This window comes from Balaenoptera ricei, chromosome 1 (assembly GCF_028023285.1).
Source record: "Balaenoptera ricei isolate mBalRic1 chromosome 1, mBalRic1.hap2, whole genome shotgun sequence".
Taxonomy (NCBI): Eukaryota; Metazoa; Chordata; class Mammalia; order Artiodactyla; family Balaenopteridae; genus Balaenoptera; species Balaenoptera ricei.
Genome location: NC_082639.1, coordinates 773,759 through 787,194, shown reverse-complemented (window position 1 = coordinate 787,194; position 13,436 = coordinate 773,759). Strand labels below are relative to the sequence as shown.

Genomic DNA, 13,436 nt, shown 5'->3' with positions numbered 1-13,436 from the left:
GCCTCAGCGTGCACCCGCGGCATCTCCCGTGGCGCCTGCTCCACGTGGGCCATCCCCAGGAGAGTGGACGAGCTGCACAGCCATCTCCACACCCATCTGCACACCCAGCTGTTTGAGTCCATTACATCAAATGGGAACGGAAGACTTTCTTTAACAAAGGAAAAAAACACCCTTTCCCCCCGATTACCCAAGGAACACATGCTTGTTAAAGATTGTAGGGCGCAGCAAATCAAACAAGAGATGGTAGATGATTCTAAGAAGGGTCGCTTGCTTTATTAGGTTGATCTTTAAGCTGAAAGACCCCAGAGGGGACCGTGTCATCCTACTTTTGATCATGTTTGTGAGGAAGCACGGGCTCTCAATGGGATGCCGATTGAAATATGGCATGTCTTAAACACATGGGCTACCAATGGATGAAGGGGAACTCCACGAAATGTACAGGCGCAAATTTTTTTCAAAGTGACTGTGCCGACCTTGCAAGTGAACAAGACGGGCCGAGTGACGCGTGCGGGCGCTTGTCTCCAGCGACAGCAGAGCCGGGGTGGTCAGTGCAGCCCTAGTGGGATGGGCCTGGCCGCGTGCTGCCCTGTGCTGGACCGACATCCAGCCGGGATAAGGCCTGACTGACTGTGGGTCTGTATGTGCTCCTCTGGGTGAGGGGCAGGAAGGCGACCTGCTGTCTTCAGTGACTTTTCTCAGCACAGACAGTACAGGAGCCTTGGCTAAATAATAAGCCATTGTGAACATATCACCAGGCCGTTAAATTGGAATTTAATCTAAAAAATGATGAAGATTTCTGTCTTTATTAAGCAGTTACAGGGATGGTTTCCATTAGAAGACTTCTTCCTATAGGGTTGGAAGTTGAATTGCTCTGAGGATGCTGTACTCATTTACAGTGAGCACTTGTTGGCTAAACTGAAGGCTGAATTAGCGTTCCCTGTGTTCAGTGTTTCAAATGGCTTTTCTCTCTGTCCTCTGTGGTGTCGCTGCAGTCTGCTCCGGACATTACGAAATCCACTTTAATCTCTGGACACTAACCAGAGTGCAGCCACTGAAGTCCCATGGTTTACTTTCTCCATTTAAAACACTCTTGTTAGGGACTTGCCTGGCGGTCCAGTGGTTAGAGCTCGGCGCTTTCACTGCAGTGGCCCAGGTTCAATCCCTGGTCGGGGAACTAAGATCCTGCAAGCCATGTGGCGCAGCCAAAACACAAATTAAAAATTCTTCTTATTCTTTTTTAAAATTGAAAGCTGTGTATCATATCAGTAAGAATGGTACTCAGGGCTTCCCTGGTGGTGCAGTGGTTAAGAATCCACCTGCCAATGCAGGGGACACAGGTTCAACCCCTGGTCTGGGAAGATGCCACATGCCGCAGAGCAACTAAGCCCATGCGCTACAACTACTGAGCCCACGTGCCACAACTACTGCGCCCTGTGCCGCAACTACTGAGCCCGTGTGCTGCAACTACTGAGCCCGTGTGCCACAACTACTGAAGCCCGTGCGCTTAGAGCCTGTGCTCCGCAACAAGAGAAGTCACCGCAATGAGAAGCCTGCGCACTGCAACAGAGTAGCCCCTGCTTGCCGCAACTAGAGAAAGGCTGCGCACAGCAGCGAAGACCCAACACAGCCAAAAGCAAACAAATAAATAAATAAATAACAAATTTTAAAAATGGTACTCAGAAATAAATATTGAACTCTGTAAGTAACTGATAGAGTCCCTGATGAGAAACCTGCTGCTCTGGGTCTCCCCTCCTCTTGGTCTTGACCCCAAATTTAGGTGCTGGCACAGAAATAACTGATTATATAATTTTTGTGTTTTAATTAAATAAGCAGATTTAACTAAGCAGAATGGCTTCTAATAGGATAGTTTGAGTTGAATTTGGAATCTAGCTATTTGGTCCCTCTATAATCACCATCTCGTTGAATATACTTCCTGTGCTGGGCTGGTGAGTATTAGCACCAGCTTTGTGAAGCAGAAATAATTAGCAGTGAGGCCGTTTGCCCTGGAGGGGTCCCCAGGCCCTCCCACACGAGTGCTCACACGCGTGTCAGTGAGAGCAGGTGGTCAGATGACGACACAGTGGCAACGTTTCTATTAGAAATTGTCATAATTTCCTTTGAAATTATTCCTACACAAAAAAACGTTTTAGACCCCATCCCTACATTCAAATTTTGACCCTCTTAAAGCTATTGTCTCATTTTCCCTCAGAATGTATGGCTTTCTATTTGTAAAAATATATACGCTGGGGCTTCTCTGGTGGCGCAGTGGATAAGAATCCGCCTGCCAATGCAGGGAACACAGGTTTGATCCCTGGTTCCGGAAGATCCCACATGTCGCGGAGCAACTAAGCCCGTGTGCCACAACTACTGAAGCCCGTGCGCCACAACTACTGAAGCCCGTGCGCCACAACTACTGAAGCCCGCGCGCCTAGAGCCCATGCTCTGCGACAAGAGAAGCCACCACAGTGAGAAGAAGCCCGCGCACTGCAACGAAGAGTAGCCCGCTTGCAGCCACGAAGACCCAACACAGCCAAAAAATATATATCTATATATATATGTATATATATACACACACACACACACTAATTTGAGATTTCAAGATTTTTTTTCTAGTAACTTGGATCACTTAGAAACAATGAAAACATTTTAATTAGCTTGAGTAACATCCCTTTGTAGTTCTCAACTGCTTCACAAGGTCATTTTATAGATAAGAAAACAGGTAACAGGCTGCCAACGGCCAGAGTGTCTTACCTGAATTTGGTTGTGTTGACCCCAGATCCTTTGCTCTTTTGTGTAGAGGTTAGCTTCAGGGATTGTTTAGCTTGGAAACAAGAGTCTTAGTTAACACACTCTAGAAGAAAAGTTCTCTGGGCCGGCCAGTCAGTGCTTTTTAGACGTTGTTTCTGCGGGCCCCACGGCTCCTGGGATGGTAGAAGGAGCGAGACGCACGTGCAGGTCTGTGGGAAGGTGCCGGAGCCTCGCAGGCAGGAGAGGAGGCTCTGGGGGCGCGGGGGTGCTGCGCGTTAGACGGGGTAGTCTGCAGGCCAGGCATGTACTTGTGTGTCGCTGGTTCTCTGTTGAGTGTGCTTGGGACTGTGGGTGCGCGGCTGGGGGCGGGGGGCGAAGGAAAGGGTCTGAGCTCTCCCACCCTGGTGGAGGCTCTCCGGGACTGCAGTGCCAGCACCTCGGAGTGACTGTATCTGAAACAGCACTAATTCCCTCTTTATCATTGTCTTTCCCTAGGATGCTAGAAAAGCGTGTGCAGATGCAACTCTCTCCCAGGTAAGAGCAGTTTGTGCAGAGTCGCTGGCCTGGCCTGGAGGTTGGTGCTTGTGGCGCCTCCACTTGGGACCTCTAGAGGGAGCACTCTGATTCTCTCCTGTGCACAGTGAGGGTGTGGGGCACTGCTCGAAGGGTTCTCCTGCGCAGGCCCTTACCACGCTAGGCGAGGCCGTGGTGCGTCGTGGATGACAAATAATGTCTCTCGAGCCTTCTTGCGGAGGCCGGAGTTGTAAATGTTACTGCAGTCTCGATACAGCTATTTCAGAGTTCCTCTCCCTAGCAAAATCTGCCTCAGAACTTCGATTTCTAAAGTCCGGTTTGGCAGATTCTCAAAAAGTTAAACATTAGTCATGACCCAGCAGTTCCACTCCTAGATGCACGCCCAGAGGAGCTGAGAGCTGACGCTCAAACAAACCCGTGTACGCGCGTGCTCACGTCGTCTCGGTTCCCAGCAGCCAGAGCAGGAAGCAGTCAGATATCCGCAGGTGGAGGAGCGCGGGGACAAAGTGTGGCCTGTCCACACGGTGGGACGTTACTCAGCCATAGAAGGGATGAATCTTGTGACATGGCGCTCAGTGAAAGAAGGTCACATGTTGTGTGATTCCATGCATATGAAATGTCCAGACAGGTCACCCTGTAGAGACAGAAAACAGGTTCATGGTTGCCCGGGGTTGGGAGGAGGCTGTAGGGAGCAACCACTTAGTGAATATGGGGTTTCCTTTGGGGGTGATGAGAACGTTCTAGAAGGCAGGTGCGTGGCTGTGCTAATAGTACACACTCAGAGTTACATACGTTCAAATGGTGCGTTTCACCTCACTGAAAAACAATATTTTTGTCCAAAGAATTGAGCAGAAATGTGAAAGAAAAATTATATTCCTACTTCTGTTGAGTATGATTTTTTTACATTGTCTTAGCGCTTTAGATGTTATTTAATTGGGGTTAAACAATAAGTTAAAGAAAAATTAGACTGCATAGAATAACCTGCATTTGAATCTCAAATGCACTTTGGACTGTACGTGTTTTTAAAACCCATTATTGTGATACGCTTATTCCATTTGTCAACCCAGAATCATTAACGTCAGGTTTTTGTATGTTGGAGTGAACAGCAGGTTTGTATGTATAGTTTTGTGCCCTAAGCTACAGAGTACAGAGGAGATTCCATCGTTGTCCAGCTCAGCGCACAGCCTGGTCTCTGGACAGTCTGTAAGGCTGGGGCCCTGTGTTAGATTGTGATGTAGACTGACGAGGCTGTAATTCGGAGGAAACCCGTGAGGGACTGACACAGGCCAGGAGGAGCTGGGCCGGGTGGCCAGCTAGGGAGACAGCAGAGACGGGAGGGGAGGAGGCTCTGGGCCAGCCCCATGCCTGCTACGCACGGTGGGAGGGGACGGGGGTCCTGGAGAACAGGTAGAGTAGCAGACTTCCGAGAACCGGGAGAAGGAAGGTAGGTGCCCTGGGAGACAGGAGAAATCGCAGAGCGAGGCCTGGCGGCCTGGAAGGAGCAGGGCAGGCACAGCCAAGGCCAGGGCGTCGGGGCCAGTGAGTGGGGTGGGCTTGAAGGGGAGGGGACCTCGCGGGGAGAGCACGCATCACACGATGTTAATTTGCAGTCACTTTTATTTTTAAGATCACAAACAACGTCGACCCAGTGGGAAGAATCCAGATGCGTACCAGGAGGACGCTGAGGGGGCACTTGGCCAAAATCTACGCCATGCACTGGGGCACGGATTCCAGGTGTGTGGGGCACGGGCACACGTAGCGCTTGACACGTGCACGGAGGAGAAAAGAACCTGAACTCATTGGCTGTGACTTGTAAAGAAAATATTTGGTATTTGCATCAGATGTGCGAGCAGGCCAAGACAGCAGCCCAGGTGCCCGAGCTCCATCTGTGTTCCCGCCTGCCTCGGCCGACCGCACACCGTCACCTCCTCACAGCCCTCCCTTCGCCTTTGTCCTCCCAGCTCTGCGGCTCGGCGCCCATGCCACCCTGGGGAGGTGACCTGTCCTCTGTGCCGTGGCTCCTCCTCTTTCCAGCCTGTTCCTCGTGGCCTCTTGGCCACACCCTCTCCTGGTTTCGGTGCCCCGGCTCAGGGATCAGAAGCCACTTCCTGCGGTGTCCGTGTCCGGAGGGTTAGAACAGCGACTCGTGTCCCAAAGGTTCCTGCATGAGTCTGAGCTGGTCGTTGCTGCTGTCACCGCCTCTCCCCGGCCTGTCTGCCCCACCTCCCTTTTTTCTAGCCTCTCACTCTTTCTACCTTGAATCCTGCCCCGTGTTCAGACCTCTTTCTAGGCTCCTCATCTCCATCGCCCTTCCAGTCCCTCCTCCTCTTGCCCTTAACCTGCAGAAGCATTGAAATGAAATCCATTCAGCTCTTTTCTGTTCCTCTTTTAGAGGCTGCTGGGAAGTCTTTCTCCACTTTTCCACCCAAATAATTACATAAAATGCTGTGTGACTTTGTGACTGTAACATGTTCTTTCAAATAGCTAACGTGATATTTCAGATGCCTTTCTTAGAGTAGCATTTTTTTCATGTTTAATTATCAGAGAAGAATTGTCTGCTTGGTTGGTTTTTTCTTTGTTCCTGAAATTGCCTGCTTTAGAGTGTCAACAGCTACAGAACAAAAGAGTCTATTTTTAGTTTGTTCTGTAGAGTATCCCATATAATTCCAAATGCAAATGAGAGCTAACTTAGATCATTTTAATGATGGCAGTAATCAGAAAGAATAAAAATGGAAAAAGAAAGAAAAATGCCCTTACTAGTCAATCCACCTTAGAATTTATTGTCAGAAGTAGATGGTGACCAAACAGTATCTTACCTTTGGGTCTTTCCTCCATCTGTGGGAACATCAGTGTCCTGATTAGACAGGATGTTGGATGGATAGTGACGTGTCACTTGTGCCCTGAGAGGTGACCAAGAGCTGTGTTCAAGGAACTAAGGCAGGTGTGTGGCCAGAGCTGTGGTGATGTGGAGAGGGGCTCAGGGGAGGCCGGGCCGGCAGCACCAGATCTCACAGGCGTCCCGATCACCGCTGCCAGGCTTTGCGTGCCCTCTGGTTCCAACACGAGTTCTGCCTCGAGAGCCCTGTGGTCGAAGGAACGAATGCAAAGGCAGGAATAAGCAGCACCACACTCCGAGTCGTGGTCACCCCTGAGAGAAGGGGTGATGTGGGAGACCCAGGAGACGCTGTTGGGTGTTGCGTGGGTCTCGTTCTCTTTCTTGGACAGCGTCGTGGGTACGTGGGCATTTGTTTTAAAGCTGCTCTTCAAACGACAGTTGTTTTTATAATGCCCTTATATGAGAGCTGTATTTTACAATCATAAACAAGGAAAACAAAAAATGATACCAAAGAGGACCCTTGCTATCCAGAGCCCTTCAGAGATTTTTTTTTTTTTTTTGTAGATAGCCGTGTTTTCTGGAGAGGCAAAATAGGTAAAATTTTGCCTATTTAAAGTCGAAAGAAAGTTTATTTTTATTTTGGATGTACATTTTGTTTAAGGTATCTTCATAAACAAAGGTAATTGTACAACCTTTTTTCATGATTCAAGGCTATAATTTGGGAATGCCAGTTATTTGATCATGTTTGTATAATTCATGGATACTCTCAAACTATTGCACTGATTAGCAGTTTTCTTTTAAAACTATAGGAGATGCCCACAGTGAGGTTTGTGTATATGCATGTGTCAGTACATATTATGTATGCATTTATAATATGTTTAACAATACGTTGTAATTTTTTTATACTTAAAGTCTACTTTTTATAACATTTGAGAGTCTCTTTCAGTCACATGAATTAATGCTAAACTTCCCCCCACCTCTTAAAATTTATTTATTTATTTATTTTTGGCTGGGTCTTCGTTGCTACGCGCGGGCTTTCTCTAGTTGCAGCGAGCGGGGGCTACTCTTCGTTGTGGTGTGCAGGCTTCTCATTGCGGTGGCTTCTCTTGTTGCAGAGCACGGGCTCTAGAGCGCAGGCTCAGTAGTTGTGGTGCACGGGCTTAGTTGCTCCATGGCATGTGGGATCTTCCCGGACCAGGGCTTGAACCCAAGTCCCCTGCATTGGCAGGCGGATTCTTAACCACTGTGCCACCAGGGAAGCCCTGTCTCCCCTTTCTGAAGTCTGCTGAAGTGTTACAATTGAGAGTGAAATGCTGCTAACCCAGCGAGGCTTGAGAGCCCTCCCTCCTCAGAGTAAATGAAGGGCCTGAGGCCTTTGGATCTGGACCTCTATCTACTTAACCCCTGTTTCCAGTGTCCTGGAGCCCTGGGCATCCTCCTGGCTCTTGACTCTGTGTTCTGGGTGGGTGGCACCTCGGGGGAACTGAGAGCTCTAGGAGGCAGAAGGAACCAGGTCCCAAGCGGTCGTCCTACTGGGGATTAAGAGGTGTGTCTTTTCTCACCTTCGGGAGGATCAGGGGCTGCTTAATGTCTCTCTAACCCTGGGGCGCGTCAGCACATAGTAAGCTTTCCGACCAGGCGGCCTTTCTAGAGGTGACCCTCCCGGAGGACGAGCTTCTTTACGTCAGCTCTGATGTTCATCCAAAGCCTGTGCTTAGAGGAGCCTGGCGGAAATAGAGCCGCAGAGCGACCCTGGTTCCGATTACGTGGGGTCTTTCAAGCGCCTAATATGTTTATAACTGTACCTCGATGCAGGGATTTACTTTAAGAAATTGCATCCAAAGAATAATAGGATGGGAGCCTGCACGTAGTTCAGTTCTGGGATAAGGTTTTCATGCAGTGCTGAGTACGTATTTATTCCCTGCCAGAGTCACTGCTGGCTCCCTGAGAAGCGTGTGCATCAGAGCGTAGAGTTGGATGAAAAGGACCAGTTGTCAGAGGGATTCGAGTGAGTTTACCTCCAGGTTTTGACCACTTCAGGAAGCCAAGTATATCGCAGCTGAAAGGGTTGAGACCTGTGTTGTGATACAATCTCTAAAACTGAAAACCCTTCTCCTCATTTACCGTGCTGACACGCATCTCTGCATGGGGCTATGGGGAGAGCCTTCTTGCCGTTCCTCGAAAACAGCACCGTCTGTAGAACAGAGTTCCTTAGGATATCTTATGAGTAGCGGTGGTTCCCTGAATTTACTCTCACTTGAAATTCCTTTGCCCATTAGTCATGTTTTCCTTTTGCAGTTTCCTGTCTTCTTTCTGCAAATACAGACAGAGCACCTTTTCAAGACACAGATCCCAAACAGCACAGTTGACCAGAGCAAGAAAATTGTTATGAAAAATATTCATGATAGTTAACTAGTCTCTTCTGTGGGACCAGGCACAGCTGTGCTTTAGATTGTCATCTCTTTGCAAAGCAGGTGGAAAGGGAGTGCCTCCTTAATGTTTGTAAGAGCCTTGCAGTCCCATTTTGGCTCAGTCTGGGAAATTTTCACGGGGTATTTTTGGTGAGAAATGTCTCAAATTTTGAATATCTAAAAACTTACTAGTCCTTTATATTTAGGCTTTCTACGTGTCAGAATGGAACAGAAAATTATATACTAAATATTTTCTACCACCTTTGAGTCATGAAAGAAAGATCTGTAGGTCTCAAATCTGACTTATGGTGAACAGAAAACAAACAGAAGCAGTTCTAGGCAACCAGCTTGTCTCATCTGACCAGCCGAGGGACTGTGGCTAGGTCTTCACCTGAAGACAAGCACGATTGAACCTGAGCTGTTATCGCTGGGAATATTTTCTTTTCATGCTTTCGAAGTTGGTCTAACAATTAGAACCTTTTTTTGGGCGGGGGTTGCTTATAAATAAGTGCACTTTGTCAGCAAATACAATGTTGAAGTGCGTTAGTCATCACTAAAGTTTAGTTTTCATTTGTTGTCTTTGGGTGACTTCCCATGTTGGTGTGGTACTGATGGTTTGCTTTTTTCTTTTTCCTCCAGGCTTCTAGTTAGTGCCTCACAGGATGGTAAGCTTATCATCTGGGATAGCTACACCACAAACAAGGTAGGTACTGCAAACCCTTCCCTGAAAAGCGGCCCGGGAAAGGCGGGTGTTTAAACTCTGGGTTCACTTACGTAAAATGTATAACAGGAGAGGGTGGGGGAGCACAGTGTGTTTGTTTTTGTGTAAAGTCATATGGGTCAGGTAGAAGCCCAGTCACATGGCTGGCCCGTGTCACTGGTGCTGCTGGGCCAGCACGGTGTTGCTGTGATGTGTCGTCTCTTTACAGAGCAGGTTGGGGGAGCCTCCTTCAGGTTTCTAGGGAACTGGAGTCCAATTTTAGCTCAGTCTGGGAAATCTCATGCTTTATTTAAAAATACAGAAATACAGCTTTCCGTTTAGTTAACTAGTTTTTACAAGAAATAATTTGAAAGAGTTTATACTTTGAAGTATAAATTAAATTATTTTAAAAATTCAATCCAGGGTTGTATCATATTGAATGAAAAAAGTACTATCGTTGGTCTAAACGTGTGTAACAGACAAAATTCAGTTTTATTTTACTGGAGGATACCACATGTGTATAACAGAATCCAGTACTTATAACAAATCTATCTCAAACACAGGGAGGTGTGTGGTAGGATTAATTACAGTAATTTCTAGTTTGATTACTTCACTAAAAATGCTTTATTTTCTAAGTCAATTTTATAGCCATTTTGACAAGCCAGTGAAATGTTTTCCTTTTAATATGTAATTGTGATTGAGAGGCTATGCTGCTATTACTTAAGTGCCTACCTAACTGTAAGTTATGACTTTATTAAAACTACATTTGGGAATTCCCTGGCAGTCCAGTGGTTAGGACTCCGTGCTTTCACTGCTGAGGGCCTGGGTTCGCTCCCTGGTTGGAAAACTAAGATCCCACAAGCCACGCGGTGTGGCCTAAATAAATAAGTAAAACTGCATTAAATTGGTGTGCAGCACTGGATTTCTAATTAAATTATTACTTTATCTGACTGCCCACACATATAAAATATTTTCAAAATAATTTTGGCCACTGTTTTGCTGTGCAGTGAAAGTTGAAGACTAGAAGCGGGATCATAAGTGTCAGTAGTTAATGTTTTTGACCTTGAGCATGCTTGCATCACGTGTGTTCTGTCATTTAGGTTCATGCCATCCCTCTGCGTTCCTCGTGGGTCATGACATGTGCATATGCCCCTTCTGGCAACTATGTGGCCTGCGGTGGCCTGGATAACATTTGCTCCATTTACAATCTGAAAACTCGTGAAGGGAATGTACGTGTGAGTCGTGAACTGGCTGGACATACAGGTACATGTTCTCATCATAACCTCAAAGTTGTATACGCTGTGTGCCTCGCATGAGCTACATGCTATGGACACTCACCCCTTCTCAATAATTATTTAATGAGATTGGCTACAGCAATGGCCAGAAATACTCTGAAAATGAAATCAAACACAGGCCTTGATACTCCTTTACCAGTAAGAAGCCTTTGGATATAAGTCACTGTAGTGGCCCGTTTTCAAGGATTTTGGGAACATAGGTCACTCCGTAACAGCTGGCAGCCACCTGTCTTTTATAGTAACAGGACGTAGTTCGATCTGTTATCTCCTTCTGAACCTCCTTCCATCTTGAACACCTTTCCAGAAGGGTTTCCTAATCTAAACATGCATGAGCGTACACGTGTCTCCCTATGCACACACACACGTATTTATCCACATATTGATACACCCTTACTGATCTCTTAACATCCTTCATAATGACTAGCATTCTTGTTGCACAGGAAGCAGAACAGAGTCCTTCAGGCTGAGTGCTTCTGAACGTAGCCAACTCTAAGCGTTGGGTGGTATGTTATTTTGGCTTCTGTTTGCTTTGGGGTTGCTTCCTTCTTAACTTTCTGTCTTCTTAAAGTAGTGACTTAGATCTTCCTACTTTTTCAAATATAAATTACCCTCTAAGCTATAAATTACCCTCTAAGCTATAAATTACCCTCTAAGCATGGCTTTAGCTGTATTATCATTCAGTGGGAAATATTTTTAATACCCTTTTGATAACTTGTTATTGGTTTCTAATCAAATGACATTATGTTCAGAGAAGATGTTCTGTACCAGTTCAGTTTTTCACATTTATGGAGACTTGCTTCCAGTGGAGCGGGTGGTCTGAGGATGACACGCCGCACGCGCTTGGGCGTCTAGGCTGTGGGGCAGGTTCTCAGCGTGTTCGTCAAAGCAGGACTTTGACACTGTTCACATATTCTCTGTCTTTAGTTTATTTCTGTCAGTTGCTGAGGCAGGGGTGGATTCGTGTATTTCTCCATTCTGGGAATTTTTGCTTCATGTATCTTGAGCTCTGTTAGTAGAAGGTATGTTCATGACTGTTGTATGTTCCTGATGAAGTGACCCTCTTTCTCAGAACCTTCTTTGTTGGAAAGTCGGCTTTATCTGATGTTAATGTAGCTGGACATTAATGAAGGTTAATGAAGGCTGGAGCCTTCTTAGTCCGACTGTTTGCATGGTGTATTTTTTCCCATCCACTTAACTGTATTTATAAACAGAGTCCCTTAGAGACAGCACACAGTTGGTTCTTTCTTTTTATCCACTCTGTTTCTGCCTTTCAAATAGTATGGGGTTCATTTCTGTTTCATGCGGTGTGGGTGCAGTGGAATTTGGCTCTCTCACTTTATGGTGTGCTCTCCTTTCCTGCCTTCTTTTGGGTTACTTGATTTTTTAGAATTCTATTTTAGTTTTATCTGTTGGCTTTTCTGGTTACCTCCAAAAAAGGGTTATGTAGGGATTACAATGTACATTCATAATTTTTCATGGTGCGCTCAGAGTTATATTGTATCCATTTATATGAAATACAAGAATCTTGTGGCCATAAATACCCGTTTTCTGCCCTTCCTCATTCTTTATGAAGTTTTCGTAGGTGTTGCATCTCCATGTGTTGTAAGCCCCACAATATATTGTTATATTTTTTTCCTTTAAATGTTCTTAGCCACTTGAAGAAGTTTGAATCGTCTTTTACATTTACTCAAATCTTTACCATCGGTAGCACTAGTCATTCCTCCTGAAGACGTGAGCTTTCTTCGGGTTCCCTTCAGCCTGATGAACTTGCTTTACCATTTTTTACTGTTAGTGCAGGTCTTCTAGCAGTGAATTCTCTCTGTTTTCATTTATCTGAAAATGTCGATTATCCTTCATTCTTCAAGAAATTTTTGCTGGATATATTTAATCCTGGGTTGGTATTATTTTCTTTTAGCACTTTAAAGATTTTTGTTTTTTAACAGTTTGTGATGTGCCTTGGAGTGACTTTCTTTGTTTATTGTGCTTTAGCACCTTGAATTTGTAAAGTTTTGTCTTTCACTAAATTTGGGAAATATTAGAAATCCATTTTCTGTTCTTTGTTCTCTGTCTTTTTGTACTCCAGTGGGTTCATGTTCACATCGTCTCTTAGGTTCCTACGGTTCTGTTCTTGTTTATTCCATCTCCCGCTTCTCCAGAGCTGTCCTCCAGTACACGTGACTTCTGTCACCTCCAGTGTGTTGTTAAGACTACCCAGCAAGCCATATATGCCAGATGTTCTATTTTTCAGTTCTAGAATTCGTTTGCTTTTTCAAAAAAATAGTCCTTATTTTTCTGCTGACGTTTCCTGTCTATTTATTATGAGCATATTTAGGATCCTTGGGCATAGTTCCAAGAGCTGGCTTTGAAATTCTTACCTGCCAGTTCTAGCAACTAATCCCTTGAGGTTTGGTCCTGGTGGCTCTTTTCTCTTGAATATGGGTGACATTTTCCTGCTTCTTGGTACATCTAGTGATTTTGACTTGTGTCCTGGGCTTTGTGCAGACTCTGTTCCCCTGAAGCTCTGCCATTTGGTTCCGTTGGGAGCAGCCACACAGCCGTGTGGGAGCAGCTGTCTTGCCTGTGTGGTTCGGACAGATGTTGGGGCAGTAGGTGTGTGATTTTTAGGGCCTTCTGTGGCTTTCTCCTTTCTAGGTTTCCTTCTTTCACTTTCCAGTTATGGTTGACCAGAACCCTATCTACTGGCTGTTCAAGAAGGTTGGGCCATAGATCTGCATCTGAGGTGTGGCTGCAAGAGGGGGCGTGCCCTCAGGCACAGGGCACACGAGCTTGTTGAAAAGCAAGCTCACCCAGCGCCTCTCTTTCCTTCCAAGTGCAGAGGCTCCCCTTCGGTTTGTCTGCTTCTGCTTCCAGTGCTTTCAGGTTTTTGTTTTTATATTTGTCCAGAGCTTGTG

At 46.0% G+C, this 13,436-nt stretch overlaps 1 protein-coding gene across 3 annotated transcripts in view; it reads left to right on the top strand.

Annotated features, from left to right (window-relative positions):
* The window catches only part of GNB1 (G protein subunit beta 1), a 91,524-nt gene that overhangs the window by 66,510 nt on the left and 11,578 nt on the right, over positions 1 to 13,436 (top strand). For all 3 annotated transcript variants that reach the window (XM_059899635.1, XM_059899576.1, XM_059899500.1), the window contains exons 3-6: positions 3,244 to 3,282; positions 4,910 to 5,016; positions 9,169 to 9,232; positions 10,330 to 10,492. In XM_059899635.1, the coding sequence (XP_059755618.1) occupies positions 3,244 to 3,282; positions 4,910 to 5,016; positions 9,169 to 9,232; positions 10,330 to 10,492 (373 nt within the window). The remainder of the gene's footprint in view (positions 1 to 3,243; positions 3,283 to 4,909; positions 5,017 to 9,168; positions 9,233 to 10,329; positions 10,493 to 13,436) is intronic.